This window comes from Sinocyclocheilus anshuiensis, unplaced genomic scaffold (genome assembly GCF_001515605.1).
Source record: "Sinocyclocheilus anshuiensis isolate Anshui unplaced genomic scaffold, SAMN03320099.WGS_v1.1 scaffold1737, whole genome shotgun sequence".
Lineage (NCBI taxonomy): Eukaryota > Metazoa > Chordata > Actinopteri > Cypriniformes > Cyprinidae > Sinocyclocheilus > Sinocyclocheilus anshuiensis.
In genome coordinates, this window is record NW_015540975.1 from 92,664 (window position 1) to 117,263 (window position 24,600).

General features: G+C 38.1%; 1 protein-coding gene across 1 annotated transcript in view; it reads left to right on the plus strand.

The window, feature by feature from the left end:
* LOC107690091 (protein diaphanous homolog 2-like) overlaps positions 1 to 24,600 on the plus strand; it is a 153,940-nt gene that overhangs the window by 75,202 nt on the left and 54,138 nt on the right. Inside the window, exon 7 of the mRNA XM_016488329.1 lies at positions 23,917 to 24,056. Within this exon, the coding sequence (XP_016343815.1) occupies positions 23,917 to 24,056 (140 nt within the window). The remainder of the gene's footprint in view (positions 1 to 23,916; positions 24,057 to 24,600) is intronic.

Genomic DNA, 24,600 nt, shown 5'->3' on the forward strand with positions numbered 1-24,600 from the left:
GATTTTAGCAAATGGCTGCAATATAACAAAGAGTGAAAAATTGAAGGGGGTCTGAATACTTTCCGTACCCACTGTATATACATATATACACAGACAGTACTGCCATTTTCACCAACAATACAATACGTAAAACATAATATAGGTAACATCAGGAAATTGACTTATGGTAGGCATATACATTGTATATATAATGTGGATATGTGTGTTGTATTGTTATATTAATGATATATTTGTGTAACAGTTGTAGTGTATCAGTTTTGTAGTTTAGCAGTCTGATGGCCTAAGGGAAGAAGCTGTCCCGCAGTCGACTGGTGCGGGCTCTGATGCTTTTATAGCGTCTGCCTGATGGCAGTAGTGAGAGGAGACTGTGACTGGGGTGGCTAGGGTCTTTGATTATCTTCCGGATTTTCCTCACACAACGAATGTTGTAGATGGCCTGGGGGGAGGGAAGCTCACCTCCAATAATGTGTTGGGCCGTTCGTATTACTCTCACCAGTGCTTTGCTGTTTGCAGCAGTGCTGTTTCCGAACCAGGTGGTGATGGAGCCAGACAGGATGCTCTCTACAGTGCATGTGTAGAATGATCTGAGGGTGCTGGAGCCCATTCCAAATTTCCTCAGTCGTCTCTAGAAGAAGAGGCGCTGTTGGGCCTTCTTCACAACTGCTCGGGTTTGTTCTGACCCTGTGAGGCCATCGCTGATGTGGACTCCCAAGAAATTTAAAACTTTTGACTCTCTCTACCGGAGTTCCATTGATGGTGATTGGGCTGTGTTCTCTATTCTGTCTCCTGAAGTCCACAATGATCTGCTTGGTCTTAGAGACGTTGAGAGAGAGGTTGTTGTGTGTGTGTTGTGGCTATTGATCGATGGTAATATAATTTCCTCATTCGTTCTCCTCTTTGCAAATATTGGGGGTAAAAGGCAAACAGCGACCACTATAAATCCTTTTTTCCCCCAATCATATTTTGTCTTGGGTGTCGGCCCGGAGCTGTAAAGCTCTCTAGCTCAGAGGGCTTTATGGTTGGCATTGGGTAGCTCCTGCGTTTCACTTTGCCCTTGTCAGTCTTTGGTGTACATGAAGCACAGCCTGTGCAGAAAAGCCATAAAACACCCGGCCCTGGCAGGAGGCAAGTTTAGAGACTTAGTTCTCACATCAAAATTTAAAGTCAACATGATATAATTGTTATTCATAATCAGTGCACAATTACTACGATGGAATATAATCTTTCATCAAAATATAATAACTTGGTTTGCCATCTTTTTTGGAGACACTGCTTGAAGAAGCAAAAAAAGTTAAGAACTGCATCACATTATGGACGCTAAATAAGCCAGGATTCTCGTTAAATTTCAAGTTAATACTTTTGAATGGAAGTGTGTGTGTCTTTGTATATAAATACAGTGGTGTGAAAAAGTGTTGGCCCCTTCCTGATTTCTTATTTTTTTGCATGTTTGTCACACTTTAATGTTTCAGATCATCAAACAAATTTAAATATTAGTCAAAGATTACACAAGTAAACACAACATGCAGTTTTTAAATGAAGGTTTTTATTATTAAGGGAAAACAAAATCCAAAACTACATGGGCCTGTGTGAAGAAGTGTTTGCCCCCCCTGTTAAAACTGTGGTTTAAGAAATCAGGAAGGGGACCAACACTTTTTCACACCACTGTATACTACCATTAAAATATTTGGGATTAAGATTTTTTTAATGCATTTTTTTTATCAAATGCATTTTTTACCTTTGTTTTAAAATATTATAATTTAAAATAGCTGTATTCAGTTTTAATATATTTTAATATTTAATTTATTCCTGTGATTACCATTATTCCAGTCATTACTTCAGTCTTCAGTGTCATGTGATCCTTCATAAATAATTTGAATTCGCTAATTTGTTGCTTAAGAAAAATGTATTATTATTGTCAATGTTGAAAACAGTTGTGCTGCTTAAAAATTTATTGGAAACATACGTTTTGATGAATAGACATCAAAATAACAGCATTTTTTATTTTTTTTAAATGAGTCTTATAAATGTGTTACATTACTTTTGTATTTTATGTAAAAATCTTACTGACCCTGAACTTTTGAAAGGTAGTGATTATTATCTTTTTTTCTGGGGGCCACAGCTTGACATTCATCAGGCTGGAAAATATCTCTTTTTTTCTGCATAGGAGTCATAACTTGGTATTCCTGATACATTGCCCTTTTTGCAAATATATATTTGAGACTAAGTCTGTACTGTTAAAACATTTTGTAATAGGTGACTTAAGTTTGATGACAAGTAAATGAACCGCTTTACTTGTCCTGGAAAAATACCTGGAAAAGCCTAATGTCAAGAGTTTTTTTTTTCTTTCACTATTCATCGAAAAAAAAAATATATATATATTAGGAAATGAAATTAGATACTCAGCGGCTCAGGATATGCTTTTTTCTTCACTGTAATATGCTTTAATGTTGAATGAGATTTAAATGATGAAGACCCCAAAAATGTGTCCTCTAGCTTCAGCATGTTTTGTTTACAAATGTAATGGAATGAAGCACCTGTAATCTTCTTCTCCTCAAGATCATTTCCATGTACAGACCTGTAAAAGATGAATTATTTATAGCCATTACACAGAACATGTTCCGTGAGTTTTTGTGAGCCTGTGTTGATGTGCATGGTCGTAAGTGCATCTGTATCACACGCTGCCATAAAGGAACTCACCTGCTGCTGGAACCCTCAAACATCTGCTCTCGCTTCATTACAGCCAACTTCCTGTCATACATTTTGAGCATCCTACTTTTTGTCCTCCACTCTTTCACTCTCTAGTTGTGTTTTGGGTAGCGAGGTTGAGGGGGAAAAAGGAAAACTGAATGATAAACAGATCAGCAACAATAGTGTGAAATGCCAGCCCTCATTTGCTTGCACAAAGGAACACGCTTGCGTATTCCCTCTTGTCCTGTGCCTTTTCTGTGTCTCTCCATTGTCTCCGGATCTGAATCAAGCTGTGCTGGATCTCTAGATGCTCAGAAAACCTCGGCAGGCCGTGCCGCCCCAGGAGAACGTGCTCTAAATGAGCATCCTTCAAACGCAACATCTTCCATTCCACTACACAAAAAATGCCAGGACACAAGTGGAGAAGTCAAGTCAGACTCAGCTTTGAAGCTTCTGTTCCCAGGGCCGCTTATTTGAAACAAAATCGCAATTCTCTCAGAGCATTTTACCCCCCGCAACTCCTGGGTCCCCGGCCTCAGCTTAACCAATTCAAACACGCCAACAGGAGGAGACGAAACAGACAGATTGACGGTGTGCAGGGCCAAAGAAAATCACAGCTAACCAAGCATTGTGGTTTGCCTCGTCAACAGTTCAATCGTTGTTACCTCCGTGAATCGTTTGTCCCTCGTTTTGAAGGTGGCGTGGGATATTATGGCTGTATTTTAGCGCATACAGTATGTGGACCAAACTTTTATAGCGTGTGACTAGCAAAAAACTGTAAGCTGTAAGTTTGATTACGTAAATGTGAAGAGAAAAGAAGGCCCTTAGGGTACCTTCAGCTCAACTTACGATACAGAGGAGCATGTAGTGTATATTTCAGATACTTCCCCCTCCCCTTGGCACTCTGTTTATTGTTTCTATTTGTTGTTTTCTTTTTTTTTTCATGTAGTTATAGCACAAACACAATTGAAATTCCACACAGAATCTCAAAGAAGAGAAAACAAAGCCCAGTGGGATCAATGTATCCCTATTGTCAATAGTGTTGTCAAAGGTTTATGAATCTCTAGTAACATACAGCTTGAGTCAGTTTGTGTAGGGGGGCAATTAGAGCCGTCTAGGCAAAAACTGAAGTTGTCTCTGTTTTGTTTGTATTGGAGCCTCTGAAGTGTTGTGTTTTTCACCCACTATGTCTCTGCTGGCAGACTTTGCGTGTTCCTGGACATCCCTCATTAGCATGTTTTCAGGCGCCAAACAAAATCAGCTGTAGTGAACTTTTAGGCTTTGAAATTTCTCCTAATATTCTCTTTGAGTCGTTTATTATCGATACATGATAGACTAACAGGAAAGCAGATGAAATGTATCGATCTAGCAGTACATTATTGATCTGCCAATATAGCACTTTTTTATTTGTTGGTATTAGTCTATATTGTTAGTGTGTATATGTATAATGTTAATCCTTAAGTAAATTGATTATGGATATTTCATTCATGCTGTATGTTATAATATTGTGATGCTTAATTTCACTGTAGCTATTAAAATGATTGATTTGACTTTTTTGTTTTTATTTTTATTTATTTTTAGAAAATAATATAGAATTTTAATACAGGCCAAAATAATTATTGGCTTATCATACCGGTCAGAATTTTTGTATTGGTCCATCCCTACATTGTCAGAAAAAAGATGCAAAATTGTAATGAATGAAGTGATGTGCAGCTTTGCGGATTTCAGGCACTGTTGTATAGAGAAACAAATGCTAAGAAAGTCGTCTTATACATAGTGCCCCAGTGCAGCTAACCTTTGGCCTCTCACTCAAACTAATTCCTCTGTGGCGGTTCAGAATCAACAGAGGGTGGGGTAAATGGGGACACATTATTGCCTAGTGTACCTGTGGGCCTGGACTGCCGCCACTGAGGTTAACTGGTTTTGGTTGTTCAACTCCAGTTGGCATGGCTACCGTCTTCAGGGGTTAGCAGCCTTCCTCCTGCTCTCCATCCCCATGAGCCTCAATTGCTTTGTGTTAAAATACAAGCCCACTCTTGATTCTTCCCAACTCGGATTGGAGCCGAAAACAAAAAGCCAGTAAACTCAGTACCAGTGGGAGAGGGTTTGTGGTCCTTAAATTTGGCATGGTTTTTGTGTGTATAGAGTATTTTACATGATACAAAGGACAGCAGGCTGGTCGCTGGCAATGATCTTTCACTCTATCCTTGATGAATGATTCTATCTGAAGGCATTAGGTGATCTATTTTTCATGCGAGTCCTGTAGTCGCACTGTGTAGCTCGAGGTGGCATGGGGTCCCGTGTGCAAGTGCATATCCCTGCATCTGAAGTCCGCATGGAGATGAGACAATGAGTATCTCGGGGTGCAAAGGGAGATGGTCTTGAGGTGAGGAAAGAAGTGCTGGCTGTTGAAAGGTCACACCTGTCATTTCTTAGAAGCTGAGTGGAAGATCACCTGCAGGCCACCGCATGAAAGACTATGACACTTTTGTCTCACCAATGTAAAAAAGAGCCCACACACATACCTAAACGTGCAAATTCACTCCCCACGGAGCTGTACTACTAAAGAAAGACGGTGATATTTGCCCTCCCACTTAGCAACAAGCCTTTCTTCGCTATCTTGTAGTAGATAAATGTGTGTAATGTGTTTTTAACATTATTTTCCATCCAGCCCTGACATACTTTTACTTAGTCAACTAAAATGGACGTTCTATTTAAAGCACTAGTAAATTGAACAGCAGTTTGCAGATTTGATGTGGTGGACGACTCATTTTATCCCTCGTCTCATTCGTTAACAAATCACCCAGCGCCTTAACAAAGAGTTATTGTCTCACCTGCTTTCACTTAGCCAGGTGGCTCAGCCTCTCCAAACGAGCACCTCCATCTTATTTCGGCGTGTCCTACTTGAGGAACCGAGCTAAGCTGAGAGCGACACGAGTTCCCCGCTGGAACTCCCCAACCTCACTGCAAATCCACGGGAGGTCCCAAAGCCGCCCGGCACCGGCTGCAGCACAGGCAAATTGCCACAGCTGAGACAAGTCTCCATTCAACAGGCTAATTAATCTTGCTTTGTAGGAGTAGTCATGCCAGAGCCTCCCTGGGCCAGGCTGCTGATGCAGGCCTTCTGAAGTTTGGAGGCTTCGTTTATGGGCAGTTAAAGATCTCTGCGTCTGTTATTAGGTGGGAGCGGGAAGAGTGGCTATGATGAATAGATATTTCTACTGCTATTGAATGGACAGAAAAGTGAGGTGGAAGCGATTTAATGGTGCGGATGTTGAGGAGAAACAGCTTGTGTTTGCCCAGATCTCAGGCTGAATGAAGCCAAAAACGCTGATTAGGACACTGGGCCTTTAGAGAGATGCAGAAAGCCACCTCTTTGGCTTGCTGTTGTTTGCTGCCTCTGCGGCTCACACTGTCAACATTGTCCTCTGAGGAGCCTCGGAGGTGATGATGAATATCTGGTCTTTAATAGCTGTTGTGTTTTTTTTTTTCTAACTTGACACCTCTTTAACATTTTAAATTGATTTCTCTCTGTGGAAAACAGTAGTGAGACCAAACAAACATGACCGTCTTTGGGTATGCGAGATAAATAGTGCCGTCTACCCGGCGTAATTAAGGTAGGCTTTAAAGATTTTGTGTGTCACTAGTTTGTGTATGTGGTAATATAAGTTGTTTGTACACACGACTGTAAACATAGCTTCGATTTTTGTGTGTGAGACAAAGAGCTAAGCATTGTGGATTCAAGTCCAGATTCTAGTAGCTTTATTGGCATGCCTTTTATATAGCCAAACATTAAGTATACATAAGCATTTACATACATATATACTAGGGGTTGCGTCGACTAGTCGACTTCAATGCTCTGCCATGATGCTTTAAGCTTGACGTCGACTAGTCGCTGGTCCTATAGAGGGCGCAACAGGATAAGAAATCTTTGAAGGACTTCCACATTTATGCTCCGTTTCCAAACTGTTAAAATGACAAATAAATGCATACTCTGAAAGCGCTCCACAAGACATGTGAGATTATATTACTGGATGCTCAAAATTGAATGGGAGAATGCACGTTTTAAACCGCTTATTGTACAGGTAGGTAAGTTAATCGCCGTTCTAATCTAATGCGCTGCTGCACTGTAACGCACACACATTACAGACAGTAGCTCGTACATCACGCGCAGATCGCTCGTACACAGAATCATTCAGCGTGGAAATGTATTGTCAACACTGTTCTGTGATTTCTCAATAAAATAGCTTAGAAACTGAAAAGTTCAAGCATATATTTCTTAATAACTAAATTCAAGCATATATTTCTTAACTAAATCCCACAGCTTCACTACTAGTAGAGAGACGCTGCCAGGTAGAATTAATTCACACACGCAATCGCTCTCACCAATGCATTCATATGAATGTAATCTTTACTGTGCTACTTTATCTGTATCTGATTTAGAACCAGCAGAAATCTGTGAGAAACATAACGAATCAAAGACAAAAGAACTGATAAAAATGAGCTGTTATATGAGCAATAGCCATGTGGGCAGCGCTGTGTCATATGCCATAGCTGTGCACAAGGTGTTTGTCACAGCTCCAGACTTATTTGTTCATTAATTACGTCATCAGCGACTAGTCGACTTCGACTCGATTTTCATCACATAAAAGTTGACTTTAAAAAAATCAGAAGTCGTTGAATTTAGTAAAAATTTATGAAAAATAGTTACAAATAAATAAAATAGTATATATTGTATATTTGTAAATATTTTTTTTCTTAAAAAAAAAAAAAAGATATGTACATTAGCATTCAAATGTTTGGGTGTTTTTTTAATGGATTTTTTTAAATGGGAAAATAACACACACACACACAGTTTCTGCCAATCTCATGTTAATCTTGATGATCTATAGAGTAGTATTGCATTCTTCATATCTCCGAATAATCTTCAGTTTTATCAGATTTATAAAAGAAAGATACAGCGTTACAATTCTCTCCGAAAACAGCCGAGCTCCTGGAGGCATGGGTGGAGCTAAAGAGTCACAAGCACTTACACGCCTATTGCCAACAAAACAGAAATTTGATGCAGTTTTACTCACCTCCTGTCACATGATCATAATATTTGATGCTCAAGAAACATTTATTATTATTATCAATGTTGAAAATGGTTCTTCTGCTTAATATTTTATTAATTTAAAATGGAATGTTTCAACAGAAAAGTTTTTTTTTTGTAATGATGTAAATGTCTTTACCAAATTTTTTATGTAAATGAAAGCTTTATTGTCTTATTTTATTATAAATGATTTTATTTAAATTTTTGTATGTGTAAATGTTTACATATATAAATAACATTTTATATATAAGTATGTGTATATATACACACACACACACTAGTGTTGATTTTGGCGGCCTGTTTTAATTTTAGTTTTAGTCTAGTCTTTGCGTGAAGCTGTCATTTTAGTTTTTATTAGTTTTAGTTACGTTCATACTCTTTTTAGTCTAGTCAAGTTTCAGTCAACTAAAAGTCTGAGCATTTTAGTCTTATTTTAGTCAGAATTATCCATGACTATTTTCGTCTAGTTTTAGTCTGGGTTTTCGTCTAGGTTCTTCTCTACCTATGCAGGAAGCCACATTGCTATGGATGATAAATTCAGCAGTAATAGACACATTCATGCCAGCCCTTTGTGCACTAATTCAGAATTTCCGCCCAGTTTGGGTGGTTTTCTCGGGTGTCTTGGTATCTCAGCTAGTCTCCTTCACAAAAATATCCTTTGAGAAATGAAAAAAAGCAAACAAACTGCACACTGACTAAATCCATTTTAGTCAGAGAAACGAACTAAATTTTAGTAGATGAAAATTACCTTTTAGTTGATGTTCAAAATGAAACCAAGTATTGAAACTTTTTACATATTGATTTTAACGTTTAACAAAAAACATTTTAAAACTTGTACATTCACATAATATCTTTTTTGTCATATTTTTGTCAAATTAACTCAAAAAGAAAATTGTCAAATTGACTGACCCTTATGTTGTTTAAAACCTGTATGATTTTCTTTACACAGACTAAAGCCCTATTCGGACGGTAATTGTTTCTCATGGAGACGTCTGTAAAAAATAAATCGCCATAGCTTCTCAGTGATTAAACACATGCTTTTGGATGAAGATAAATTTGCAGTGGACGTCTGAGTTTGTAATCCTATGAACCCGGAACTGCGTGTCTTGTGTAGTCAGTTACATGATAATTGTCGTGCTCAGAAACATACAGGCGCATCCACTACTGCAGAGATGACGAGTCAGTGTCGCCGACTTCATCTCTTAAGCCGAAAACAAAGAAAGCACTAGTTTATCAATAAATTATTAAAACATTAATGCAGCCTACTTAACTGTTTTTCCCTGACACATTAATAATCATTACTTCTGCCGGAGCGCTGTGGCAAGCTTTATGTGTGCGCTGGAGTGCTTATTAGGCTATGTAGGCAATTAAAGGCTCATTATTAAATGGTTTATTAATAATAATAATAATTAATAATAATAACAATAATGCATAATATGAATGACTACTAGATGCCACTTTTCTGATACAAATTACCGCAAAGTGCAACCGTACTGTGCATTTCAGTGTTCAAAAACGATAGTTAGGTTTTTTTTAACAGTAGGTAATTCGGCTGGGGATTTTTAGCGGGTGGTGAGAGAAAAACACCGACATCCTGAATTCGGACGACATTAAAATCACCAACTACCCTCTGTAAATGGTGAAAATCCCTTATGTCCTCCTGAGACACAATTACCGTCCAAATAGGGCTTAAATAAGGTAATTTACTTTTTTTTTCTTTTTTTTTTCTTTTTTCTTTTTGGTCCATATAATGAAAGACAGTGAAGTGTACTGTGGAACTGTACTTTGATTTTTCTTTTAAGGAAATGTTGGCTTCTGAAGAGGCATATGGTTAAATGTTTAAAACAACTTCAGATATCCTGGACTGTCTCTGTACTTTGACATCAGTGAATTGCTTTTGTAAACATTTAAAACTGCATCCACAAGCCTGCTTATATTTGAAATCAGCTGATTGAGTCTGTAATTTACAGCACATCTTCATCTCACAAGCATCCCCTGAATGCTAGTACTCTTTGATGTGTAATGCGTAGCCGAGTAGAACTGCAGTGATTTTTCTCAGCAGACAGACTGTCTTTAGTCTTTGCTTTGCTTTTTTTCGTAAGCTTTATGATGGGTGGCAGAGCTTCTAACATTATCTTAATGCTGTTTTCTTGCATCAAGATGCAGGATAGGCAATAACAGACATTTAGAAATATTGTTGTATGGTTTTTGGCGGGGTTGACTCAGTTTCCTGCTTTTCCTTTGTCTCAGTGAGGTAATAGTTAGACAGTGACTCGTAGAGTCTCTCTTATCCTCAAAGTGACAGACGTGCCTCCTATTAGGTATTAATTAGTTCCTAATTGACAAGGTTGATTAAAATGCATGAAAGCTTGTTTATGAGCTTAAAACATTCACAGAACCGCTCAGCCACTGAGAGCTGGACATGATTAGTGAAAACGAAGAAGGGAAAAAAAAAACTCCCTGCCTCAGACTTGCTCAACCACAGCTAACTGCTATATGAGAGCTTGTTTTTCACTGTAAAATTAGAACATTTTAAGAATGTAATACAGTGAAGGAAAAACAATGTCAGTTCTTTGCATAAGTTAAAGCAATATTTTATTTTGAAGCTATTCTCTTAAAACCATTTTTACAGTGCGACAATATTTTATTTTCATTTCAACGTAATGTGTTTAAAGAAAAGTCTCTTTTTTTGAGACCTGTCTTTGATGTCCAAATCTTTTATGAATGTATTTATTTGCCATGCTTATTGAGGCAGCCCTCATCTCCGGAAGTTTATTTTATTTATCAGTAAACAGCCTCAAGTTGTTTGGAACAGGTTGGTTTTGTACTCTCATCTTTCCATGAATTTCAGAGTTGCACTGAGAGGTGGCTTCAGTAATGTTTTATTGATAGCTTCATATTTTTGGATTAAAAAAATAAAATAAAAGCTGTAGTTTTCCTCAAAATCCATTTTGCATGGGGTGAAATGTTTCTAACTTGCTTTCCTCCCCCTCATCCTCTGCCTCATCTTAAGAGGGAGGTTGGAAATGGTCTAATCTCATCTACAGTACAAACTCCAGCCTGACTTTGTCCACACTGGACTTGACTTTCAAAACTTCCAAAAAATCTTCAGTGAAGGGTATCTCCTTCAATAATCTGCACTCAAGACCCACTGCACTTTCTGTTCCGCAGATGTCTCATACAATCAGATCTTTAAGAGAATGTGCTAGAATGACTCACACAATAACGGTTTACCACCTCCAAATAAAAATGTAAGAAACTATTTGTTCTTGATACCCAGTTGAGGTAACTGATGTAGTTATTTTGGCTGTAGATAGGAAATGTAAATTTAGTTTATTGCAATTTGTTTTTGAATTATTATTATTATTAGTTTTATTATTATTATTTTTAAAATTTTTTAAGACATGCATATTTATAACTTTACTTTTTTCCAGCCTTCAGCATAACCCGTGTACAACACATTTTGGTAAAGATTCACAATATAAATCAATAAATTGATCAATATTCAATAAATCAATAAAGTTCTACACTACTTTGCATAAATTAAAAAAAGCAATAAAAACTATTAAATTAGCCATTTTGGATACTAGTGAAATCTGACATCAAAATATAATGTGCAGTATGGAATATATTTATTTTGAGATTTGCTAAAATTTAAATGTTAATAAATGTTTTGTGTTTTTGGTGTCTACCAATAAATGCTGATGAATTTATGATATATATTGTCCACACTTGACTTGACGGATATTTATATTTATTTTGTACATCCCTACATTTTGGGTGTTGAAAATAACTTCCTGACTAATTGTTTTGTTTCAGTAGAAAGCAATCTAGTTATTGTGGATTTAAATTCAGTTTGAAACCCTGGGAATTATAGATTATTTTGTGCTACTCTGAGCAAACAGCTGAACAAGTGCCTTTGCAGGTGCAGTTGTATGGCAGGAATCTGTGTTGTGTGTGTGTGTCCTTGTCAGGATCAAACGATGGACGAGACAATGATCATGTGTTTTTAAAGTAGAGCCAGACCGATATGGGTTTTTTGGGGGCCGATGCCGATACCGATATTAAGGTGTAAAACAAGACCGATACCGATATATCGGCCGATATTCTTTGTGTAGGCTATATTATAGTACAGTATAGTCAAAAGTTTGGACACACTTCCCATTCGTGTGTCCAAACTTTTGACTGGTACTGTATATAGAATACAGTATATAGCCCACATAAACAGAATATATATACATAAACACATTTTTTGCAATGATAACTCAAATGTGGTGATCAAACACTTATAATGATGTGACAAACAGGCCAATATAGTGGATGCAGGGTATTTAACAATTTAACAATACACTTGATTATTCAAAATGAGTCTGACATCAGTGAACTTTACAGTAAACTTCACTTCACTTATTATAAATAACTTAAATAACACAAATAGAACAAAATATATATAACTTGAATTAAGAAATTAAACAAGGTAACTGTGTAGGGCAAGCAAGCTACTGCCAAACCAACAGGGGCAGGTTTATGCAGGAAGCACAGCTTTTCCAAATGTAAACATCTAAAATGAATAAATAATAATAATTAATATTATTATATTAATATTATAAACAATATATAAATAATATTTTTTTTTTCACAAATTCTGTGTTGTATATTTTCTGGTAATCAAATGAACATGCAGAACATTCGTATTTAAATTTAAAATAGTTTTTTGCAGTTTAATGTTCACAGACACTAGTCTATATCACGATTTGATTTAAGTGTACTGACCTGTTTTTTATTTATTCATCAAAAATAAGTCAAATTCCATGAAATTCCTCGTTATACAGTAAATTCCGTTTTTATGACTGGATTCCGCGATTCCGTCCATGTTTTCTGCATCGCGGAAAATCATAGGGCCCTACTAATGTAGCAAACGAATATGATAAGCTCATTGTGAGAGTAAAAGATGGGGACATTGTTGTTTATTTACTTAGCATTGAGTCTCTCCAACTAGGTGACAACATAGTGTTAAATCACCATTCAACAGACTCATGCCACCACCGCACGCCGTACAGCGTTTCCTTTAGATCATGCTTTAGATTGGCAGGTTTGAGTGCAGGAAAAGACCAATTCCTATTCCACAGACAGCGCGTACAGACCAGGAGTTAACGGGCCCGCTTGCTTGGTGGCGGAACAGTGAGCCGTGTCTACACCGGACAGTTGTCGCACCGCGTCACAACACAACAGATTGAGTCTGTCTACAGGACATTTGAACTTTGTGTCAGTACATCATAAATAGGACAAGACATCAGTTTACTGTCGGGGATTTGTCGTGTCATGTAGCGCCGCATCCAGTGTAGACAACATCACTGATTATAATGGGTTATATTCTAAACCGGACGCGAGCGCGATGTGATGTGACCGATGTGATAAGCATGAGTTCTGGGCCACGGCACAGCCGGTATAAACACCAGCATTGACTGAATGGCCGCGATCAGCTTCGGTGGCCGTAACACAGGCTTTAATGCGCCACAGACGCATGCCGTGATGCGTAGATCAGCTCTAGTCTTTAATGTCACTGAATCTGCTGTTAAAAATGAGCCATCCATTCATCATATCATCATGCAAAACTAAGAATTAGAATCATTGTACGTGTGCTCTGCTGGACAAACTAAGTAATTGCACCATTCAGAAGCATTTAATCTGCGTTGTATGTTCTGTAAAATAAAATGTTTATATCGGCGGCATATTCGCTGATGCCGATATATCAGCGACAGGCTCATATATATATATCGGTCGGGCTCTATTTTAAAGTCCTGCTAAATTGAGCAACCACAAGGCTGTCAAGGGCTTTTTCTTCTTGTATGTAAAATAAAAGTGTTTAGTGCTCATGTGCACTTGAAGGCTTTGCTTTTGACAGCAGTGGACTTTGTATTTGGACGTTTCAGCTTTTATCTATAAAAAACAAAAAACAAAAAAAAAAACACCAGGCTGACCATGTCATTTTGGCCTCTGTTCTGTTGCTTTGAAAAGCATTTATTTGACCGGTAGGCTAAGAAAAAGAAAAAAAGCCCTTAAATCAATAAGTTGTGAGAATGTTAAATCAGTTTATTGAGGACTGCAGTACAGAGGTTAATGCATACTCTGATATCTGAAACATTATAATCTTTTGCCAATTATTTTCCTGCATAATTTGCTTCCTGTTATTTGAAAAAGCACAAGGTCATTCTATAGAATCTTACAGCGTACAATTTGACTAAATTGCTATGTTCACGACATTCCAGTCAATAATAACTCTTTGCTTTTTTTCTGACCAGACCTTTGCTGACCCTTGGGTAGCCTTGGGTCAGCCATCCTTCTTTGACCTACCGTTCTTCTGCGTTCTGCCCGTCTTGGTCCCTGAAGCCTTGGTGAATAAGGGCCTATTAAACAATGTACAGGGTATTAGAATCTGTGTTTGCATTTAAATGATGGGAGAAAAGCTTTTAATGCTGTAATCTCATCATGCTGTGCCACCTGCTGTTGCATGAAGCCTTTCAGGGATCCTTCTTTAATCAACACATAGCCGTTACTTTGTTTGCCATCCTCAAATAACTTGGCTTCATGCCTGAGACCTGTCTTTCCCCTTGAACAGAGAATTGTGATTCAGATAGTTTTGTAAGTGCTGTGCTTTTGCATTGTTTTTATCTAGGTCTTACTCACCTGCCTGTGCTGTACAGTATGCTTTAAACGGAGTGAGCATCAGTGCTGTAATGTGCAGGTGGAGGATGTGAAGTGATTTGCCGTTGCATGGTTTCCATTTTAATGTGACACAACACACTGGTAGTGTTGAGTCAGCTAAGTGGTTGTGACCGGGTGAAACGCTGCATGACGAGCTCAGAAGCAGATGCATTTAAAGGAGTATATTCCAGGTTCAACAGAAATTTGCAGTATCTGTGTCATGTTATCTTGTTCTGGAGTTTAAACGAGTAAACAAACAAAAATCACATTTACTGTGATGCACTTAGAGTGAAAGTCTGTGGCATTCCAGAGGGTTTAAGAGCAGAAATATGGAGCTCATATCTTTACATTTATTTATGATATTTAGATCTTGTTGCTGTTCTTTTAAATCATATGTATTTTAACCTTTATTCCAGTGCAATACCTTGTCCTTTAGACATTCAATATAAAGCACATTACAAGAAAGTTAATCAGAAACTAACAGCATAACCAGTGTAGTCTGATTCATGACCTTTTACAAACTGGTTCTTTTTAGTAAATCAGAAGCATGCAGAGCAACTGGCATAGTGTGATTCATGAACAGATGACCCCTATGAACCAGTTATTTTTAGTAAATCAGAAGTTATATAGTGAGACTAGCGCAGTCCGATTAATAAGCAAATGACTCTAATGAACCTGTTCATTTTAGTGAAAAAAAAAAAAAAGCATACAGCCTGATCAGTGTATTCTGAGTCATGAACAAATAACTATTATGAACTGGTCCTTTTTAGTGAATTATAAATATACAGTGTGTCCAGCATAGTTCGATTCTTGATTAAATGACTCTTATGAACTCTTATGTCTTTTTTTGGTAATTCAACTCTTATAAACTAATTATTTTTATGCATAGTTAAAACAAAAAAGTTTTGTGATACCTGTCATGAAATGATGCATGTACGTACTGAGTGGTTGTTCACAATACACACTGTAGTTAAAAAAACACATTTGTATTGCATTTTTTTTTACGTATTTGTCTTAGGGGTGAGTCAAACAAAGCATATTGCAGATGCTGTGGTAGTGCTTAATTTGTTTTGAACACAGAACGTTCCCTTAAATATCTCAACATCTGCCCATGATTCCTGAGGTGATAAGTGAGTAGTTAGCTATTCCGTAAGCAGGGTGGCTCTTCTCCTTTACGACAACGTAGACTGCGTTCCCAGTGAGATGCCACTCCTGTGTGTTCTTAAGAAGAGAGAAAGTGCAATGCTGCATGTCTTGATGGGAAATAACCCAGTGAGTGCTGCACCCTGGACACATCAAAAGACTTATCACTGAGTAGCAGGGGATGTCCTCAGGGTCTTTCTATGGGTGCTATTGTCCGTGTATCTCGACTGATTCAGCTTTCAGCTGACCTTTCAGACCAGAGAGACTGGAAACTTCAGAGAGTGGGATGCTTTTTTGTTTATGTGTGTGTGTTTTCCTTGTGAGCTCCTGTTTTGTAGGTTTGGTTGTTTTCCTATGGAGAAGGTGCTGGCTCCCCCTCTGTAAAGCTGTCAGTCATGCACTAATGAGCAGTATATTATGGAATAAAACATTTGCAACCACTTGGCTTTGATATGGCTTCATGTGTACTAATTGCAACAATTATATCTGTATTATTTTTCAAAAAGATCAGTGGGGCACTCCAGTAATTTTCATTAATCATGTACAAAGAAGAGGTAATTAAAAACCCCATTATCACCAATCATTTTGGGTGTTTATGGAGGGCTCCGAATATTAATAGAATTTAATTCACACAAGACATTGAATGCACAAAAGATTATTTCAAGGTCCCGCTGTTTCATAGTGTGCATATCGGCTCTCTCCATGGAGTTTTGCTGTAGTAGTTTTTTGCTGTTTGAGTTAAGTCACATCCTGTTGTTGTGTGTGCGCCTGACGGTCATGCTCATGGGGGCACGCTGATGATAACCGCTTCTCTTACTCTGATGGTCCCTTACTGCTGTCACTGAGATATTCGACAAGGTCATGCGAAGTGTGGAAGAGATAGAGTCATGAGGGTATCGGCAGCAGGTTATCTTTTTACTCCCTATTAAAGTGACACTCTCTTACGAACCGTAATTTAACAGAATTATTCCGCTGCGGTGACCTCACGCAGAGATAAATTACATCCACAACGTGTGACGCACTGCTATCGCATTTCTCCATCAGCTCGTAATCATGCTCTCTCTGCGCATATCTGACTGCAAACAGATGCACATCTGCCGATCTAGATCCAGATCTGGACCCAGATTACTCTGGAGCATCCTGTGCACACAGAGCTGGATAATGACATCATTTAGGAAGTCATTGCAAAAAAGGGCTGTTTCCATAGAAATAGGAAAGAACAGTAGATTAGCAGTGTTACAAAAATATTCTACTTCAAATAAATTCTTTTGAACTTTCTATTAATCAGATAATCCTGAAAAAACTGTCAATGTGTCAATGTCCCCCTTATAGTAAACAGTGGCTGGTCCCCATGCAGCCTGTCAGTTTGCTGCGGTCTCATTATCAATGGGTGTAGGATGCATAGGTGCAGAGAAACGCAGCGGGCCCTTTTGCGATAGTTGCACTCTCTCACATTAGATCGTGCCAAGGCCGTATCACAGTCAGGAAGAAACACACACACACACACACACACACACACACACACATACACACACTCATAGCCAGCCTGTGTCCCTGTACCAAAGTGAAATTGACCGGCCCACTGGAGTAATGCACTTGTTCCCTGCACTATTGTTTCTGGCAGGAAATGCTGTTAATGACAAATAAGGATTCAATAAGACTCGGAGATGAACACTTTGGGCTTGGTCAAAGGGACTGTATTGGTCTTTTCACCGAGCTCTGATTCTCTCTCCTGTCTCTCCCTTCCTTTCCAAGTCTATCTGTTTTTCTTCTCTTTATCTCTCCAGCACTCAACCAATCTGCTGGTCGGTCTCTCCTCCTTATCTCTGTCTCTCTTTTTCTCTCTTTCTATGTGCTGTGTGCCAGCACACAGACCATTCCCCCATGTTCTCTTCAGCCAACAGCAGAAACCCTATTACAGTGAACTAGTGGATGTGGCTGTCTGCATGATTAGTGTGGTCTGGTGTAATGTTGATATCATCCCAACGGATTGAGCTGGCCAGGGTCATTAAGCAGCATATTATGGCCTGTCTTTGGTTTCCAGTGGTAAAGGTCAATGGATAGTGAAAGTCTTTCTTTCTAGAGTGGGTTAGATTGAGGATTCTGCCTGTTTTTGGCAAGGAAAGAAATGCAGAGAGCACTTTCGCCCCTGCTTTTCATCATGTAATTTTTGTAGCAAACTTAATCTGCTTGTAATACTCATAATCCCAGGGATTTTGTGTGTCAGTGTATTGACACTACATTTTAGAATGGTGTTGTTGATGTTATAGGGCATTGTGCTCGGGCAGGACCTTTACCATGTGGTTGCTAAGTGTTCTGGGAAATTGCTAGGCCATTGCTATCTCTAAAATAGTCTGTGTTGGTTATTTAATTATGCATACTCATTTACTCTATTTTTTTTAGGTATAATATAGATATTACATTAGTGTTTTATTCAAATATATATTTAACAATAATATATTATATTAAATCATTTGTTTAAGTTTTATAATGTTAATGTCAAATTTTAATTTTACATTTTCTCAGTGTGAACCTGTTTGTATATATGCATATATATTTTTCTAATTTAGATTACCTTTGCCATCATATCAATCACACTTAAAGGTCATTTTTGAAAATGACAACATTCATAACTATTAAATTTAATCTTTGGCAAATATACTGTGCTTTCTGTTGATGCATACATTTACTTGCAGCATTTAAAACACTTGATTTGAGTTTTTATTGTTATAGACAAAATTATGATATTAATAATATATAATATTATATTAATTTAATAACTAAATCGGTTATCAGCCATAAGATGGAAAAAAAAAAGCAAGAATATGGTGCATCGGGGATGAGTAGTGTGCCAAAGTATTATACTTTTTATTAGGGATTTGCACAAACCCTTAATATGAATGAGAAGAACGTGTTATACAGAACAGAAAAGTTACAAGTGCCTTTGCTTTTCCAACCCAAGGATATTCTGAATAATATAAAGATAGTCATAGTTGTGCAGCCATCCTATGGTTCCTCTCATATTGAGACAGAGAGCAGCTCTGCCTGTGGTTCAGTGAATCTGCGATAGCTGTCTGCAGCAGGTCTGGAAAGAGCCTGGGGCAACTACAGTTACTAGAGACAGTAATGAGAGAAGTAATAACCTCTCTCGTACACACACAGCATTACTTCTATCAGGCAGTATAAGCACACCAGTCATATCTGGTCCCTTGGAATCCCTCATCTGAACTATAGATGCAGATGAACCGAGTGATCTTTAGTTGGATTCAGATCAAAACAAATTCAAGTATGAGGCCCTGCCTGAGAAGAAAGAGCCGAATCGCTTCAACCTGAGCGCCTCAGATGTGTTTGGGGAAAAAGAGTAATTTTTATCCTCCGAGAGAGAGAGAGAGAGAGAGAGAGAGAGAGAGAGAGAGAGAGAGAGAGCGTGAGTGAGTGAAAATGGACTAAGTGAGTTTGCATCAATTTAAAGAGTAGTTAGATCTCACTTTTTTTTAAGGAAGCATGCAAGAACTCTGCAGAGCATATCTTTTTTTTTGAACATCATATTCACACAAATGATGGTACCAGGATACACAAGGTCAGTGCAGATTCACAGCTGCCAGTCAACATCAAGGCTGCTTTTATTGCAACAACAACCCGTCATGTCGTTCTAAACCACCGCCTACGTTTGACCAACTGCTTACTAACACCTGCTGATCGCACCAGAGTAAATCACTGCGCTGTCGGCTATGTTTACATGTTCTGCAGACTCAACACGTACAGTGTCTCCCCATTGCAACCCCCTACTTGCCTATAGTAATGGCTCATTTATTTTCCTGTTGTTATATAAACCAGCGCTGCCGCCCGTGTTGGAGTTTCTTCACTACGCCTCGACAGAGCAGAAATGGGACTCCGTCACAAAGATGCCCTGTTTATTCCTCCAAGACTGCCTATTAGTGCAGCTTGCCTGCTGGGGAAGCCACATCCTGGGAAGATGACATTAAAGCACATTCGTACAGGGGAAGAAACCACTAATACTCACTCCATACTACCCTACATACTTCTCTGTCTGCATTAATTCATCCCTCCGTCTACACGGGTGACTTTGACAGCCCACCCTGTGCTCCGCCGCCGCCGCCTTCTTTTTCCTCTGCCTCGTTTGGCAGGTTGTTGTTTTCAGAACATACAGATGGAAAACAGCTTCAAAAGAAAAAGAAACAAATGGATGACTTGGATAAGAGAGAACACAACTGTGAAAAAAAAAATATAAAAATGAAATAAACCTGAGTAAAATGACAAGAATAAGAATAATGTGGTATATAAAAAGTGGAAACCATGGAGAAATGGGACTCCGTCACAAAGATGCCCTGTTTATTCCTCCAAGACTGCCTATTAGTGCAGCTTGCCTGCTGGGGAAGCCACATCCTGGGAAGATGACATTAAAGCACATTCGTACAGGGGAAGAAACCACTAATACTCACTCCATACTACCCTACATACTTCTCTGTCTGCATTAATTCATCCCTCCGTCTACACGGGTGACTTTGACAGCCCACCCTGTGCTCCGCCGCCGCCGCCTTCTTTTTCCTCTGCCTCGTTTGGCAGGTTGTTGTTTTCAGAACATACAGATGGAAAACAGCTTCAAAAGAAAAAGAAACACATGGATGACTTGGATAAGAGAGAACACAACTGTGAAAAAAAAAATATATAAAAATGAAATAAACCTGAGTAAAATGACAAGAATAAGAATAATGTGGTATATAAAAAGTGGAAACCATGGCACACTTTCGATTCTTTTGCCCAAGGGGTGCAGTGGAGGTAACAGATTGACAATCTTCACTCTGTCTGTCTAATGCATGAGAGTAAAGAAAGTAGTCACAAAAACCCACGAACTTGGCAGCTTGCTCAGAAATTGATTTTGGTATGCGCGAGCGTCATGAATAAATCCACCTAGGCCTAGTTATATAGGTAGAAGGGGATGGTAAGACATCCCACCGTCACTAAATAGATTTATTCTTAGTATTTTATCTGTTTCCTGTTCATAATGATGTTTTTTATACGCCTGTGCTTGTTTAAAGGCTTTTATCTGTACAAACAAACAGCTGAATCACAAAGTAAAGGAATAAGCCAAATAAAACATGTAGCATTTGTATGTGCAAAGGTTTACTCATAAGTGAGGGATTGTGGGTAGAGCATGTATTACAGCAGTGTATGAGATGTGCACACAGTCAGGGAATGACCTGTGTCCTGTGCATACAGCAACATACATGAGTGGATCAAACACATTTATGGAGAGTAAGTCATTCCCTTCTCATAGTAGTTTTGAGAAATGTCATCTATATGCTAAATAAATATAAAATTTTAATAAATTTTGAAATATTTTATTGAATATTTATTTATTTGTTTCTTTTGTTTTGCTTTGTTTTTGTGTGGTTTCGGTAAATAATGTTACCAAATTAATGTAATTTCATTTACATATTAATTCTGGTTGTTCTAAAATGAATAGTAACTGAAGAGGTTAAAGTAATAGGGAATGCTTTTTAGAAATTTTAGGAACAGTTGTGTTTACTTACAGTGATAATGATGTTTGCAACCGCTTTCAAATGAGAATTTCTTTTTTCAGTTTACTGTGTGAAACATTTGATTGGATTCTGATTAATAGTCTCTGCAGTTTTAAATCAATTCATTAGTTTTTAATAAGTTTTTAATAAAAAAAAAGGCTTGCAGTGTCACAGTTCATTTGAACCTACTGTATGTGCACATTATTGCCGTTGGTCAATTTTTACCATGTTATGAGCACATTTCACAAAAGCATGCAGTTAATTCATATGGGATGTTCTGTACAGCTTGTCTGAGTTAACAGCAGCAACAAAGTTACTTTGTTTATATAACATGGTTGGGGGGGGGGGTCCATTTTTTCCGTTTTAATTTTTCTGGACTCGAACAACAAATATAATCATCCAACCTGCCACACAGGAGCTGGTGGTTTGTGGGGCCAAGGTGGGTTAGCAATATAGTCACAGAAATGCCTCAGGCATCTCACAAAACCCCAAAACAAACTTAAACCCTTATTTTTTTTAGCACCCCACAACACTAGCATTCAGCTATAGCACAGTTTGTTAGCTTGATCAGTACCTCCAGCTATAGTGAATCCCTTAAGCCTAGAACTAAGCAAAGGTAGTTCTAATGACATATCGAAAAAAACGCTCTAGGCTACAGAACCCTTCAGAAGTAAATTGAGATATAGTAAGTAGTGTTTCCCCTAGGTTTACGGCTTTGGGGGCTTTTTTTTCCGGACTCCTTTTTAATGGTTAAATTAAATTGTATTAATCAAAAAGCATGTCTAATTAATTAAAATCATGAAACTTAATTTAACATCAATTTATTAAAATTTTAACACATTACATGTTTAGGGTCCTATGAAATCTTTAATTTGTTCCAACCTTATGTTTTATTGTTACCATATTCTGTTTTAGCATGTCTAATTATTTGAAAGCATAAAAACAAGTTTCAATTATTCTTACAATAGCCTTACGATTTTTTCCACTCAGAAATTCTGTGTTGAGTATTTACATTTTTTAAGGCATAAAACATTCATTTAATTTCTCTTTTAAATAATGAAAATTATTTTTATTTTTTTGGAAAATAAAGGGGATTTAATATTACAAACAAAATATTGAAGAAATATTGTATGTTTATCTTTTAAATAATGAAAATTAAACACATTTTATTTTTTGGGAAAATAAATGGGATTTAATATTACAATTAAAATATTGAAGAAATATTGTATGATTATTCCTTAAAAATAAGGTTTTAATAATTTTAGTAGTAGTATTACGTACATTACTGAACAACAGTAATATATTTCTGCCGCAATGTCTTCAAGTAAAACCAAACTTTTATTTTGACGGGTTGCCGTGAATAGCTTTACATTTCTGTGTGTATGTGATATGAGGATAGTTTTACTCAAATTAAATGGTAAAATGCTCATTAAGTGACTCTCTGAGCAGTTCTGGAGATGTATTTCTGTATACATACATTTCATATTCATGTATTTATGTCCTCATTAGTGAGATGGCAGACGTTAATATCACCGGAAGCGTCGCGCGCTTCAGTACGAGTAGTAAACAAAACCGCGAGTCTGAGCCATTCATTAACACACAGAATTCATATTTAAATAGTCGTTTTGCGGCTTAATATTTACAAATACTAGTGGGAGTGTGCTCACTTGTGTGTGAGCGTGCATCGGGGCAGAACTCCGCTGTGCGCGATCCAGAGAGCTCGACCATGTAAATTAGAGACAGAAATGACATGCCATCGTGTAAATAAGATAAATAACATAAGGCTGTTTAGTTTGTTTAATAAAAGAACAAGGCATAGACCTGTTCTATAGAAAAGGTAACTTTAAATGACTTCTGTTGTGATCTGGCACTATAGAGAAAATAAAAGTTAAAAAAAAATGTAAATTAACTTGACCTTCAAGGGGGGTGGGCCGCCCCCCTAATACAATGGCAGGGGAAAACTGTAGTTATAGCTCCCCAACATGACCGATAGCTGTATTCTGCTGCTATTGTGAAAATAGCCATTGAGTGCCCAACTCCTGAATCTCAACAATACCATATCAGCACAAAAATATAGTATTTTAATAAGCACTTTTATGCTGCTGTTTTTATATTGTGTGTGGGAGCATTTCCAATTACTCTGTGTGTGTAGAATTAGCATGAGGCAGCTCCTGCTGACTAGTCTAGCTGGTAGCACCGTGTCAGTCAGTGCTGTGGGTGCATATTGTGTGTGGGAGCATTTCCAATTACTCTGTGTGTGTGTAGAATTAGCATGAGGCAGCTCCTGCTGACTAGTCTAGCTGGTAGCACCGTGTCAGTCAGTGCTGTGGGTGGGCAGTCTGCTGATTTAGGGAGGAAGTGAGTCTGCAGTTATGGAGTGTTAGTAATCATTCTCACCTGCTGGAAACTGGGATACAGCTGGGAGCACAGGGGTGCTGCCTCTTCCAAAAATCAGGTGTTGGTAACTACTTCCCCCTCCTACTATTTTCTGCCTCTTTACAAATGATGAGGATTCCAATGCTTTTGCTCATTTATTGTCAAAATAATGATGAAAAACATATCTTCTAGAAGCCGTTTGAAGTCAGAGATTGCAAGTAGCAGCAGAGAGAGCTTTCTTAGGAGGCTCATGGACTCCAGCGATGATCAAGTCTAATACAGATGTTGTAATTAACGTGTGACAGGCCTAGCAGGGTGTAAAGCACAGCGGTGCAGTGGCTGATCCCTTAATGTGTCTTGTTCCCACAGGGTGGACTGAGGAACAGCAAGCACGAGTGTACGCTCTCGTCACAGGAGTACGTGCACGAGCTGCGCTCAGGCATCTCTGAAGACAAACTGCTCAACTGCCTGGAGTCCCTGCGTGTGTCCTTGACCAGCAACCCCGTCAGGTCAGTCAGTCATTTCTCACAGACTGTCCACAGCACTAACCATTCCAGTCTTTCCTTCTGCAACCAGATTCTGATGAGAAACTTCAACACTTCAGCCACCTCCAACCACCTCCTCACTGTGAAACAAAAAGTTAAACCTCATTTTCCTGTCTGCATGTGGCAATCTTGGAGGATTTCTTTCAGGATACTAATTGGAAATCTGTCAATGAGTCTTTTAAACTTTGGTCCGTATGGATCCCCAATTCTGGTTAAATTAGCGTAGCCCGTAGTATGGGCCGGCTAAATGAGTGTATCCACCAGCCACTTTAAACCCGGCCCTGTCATCTCCTCCTCTCTATCTATTAAGCTCTAATAGATAGGAAATCCTTTTTTTAACACTTCAGACAGCCAGCCATTCTCTGAAATGTTAATAAGCAAACCAACCACCACTACAAGACCAGATGCCTTTGCTTTCAAGTCCCTCCACTAAAGTGTGTATCCTATCGTTTTCCACTTGCTTTTTTTAATCAGTTCTGATCATGCCTAATGTAGTACTTAAAATAAT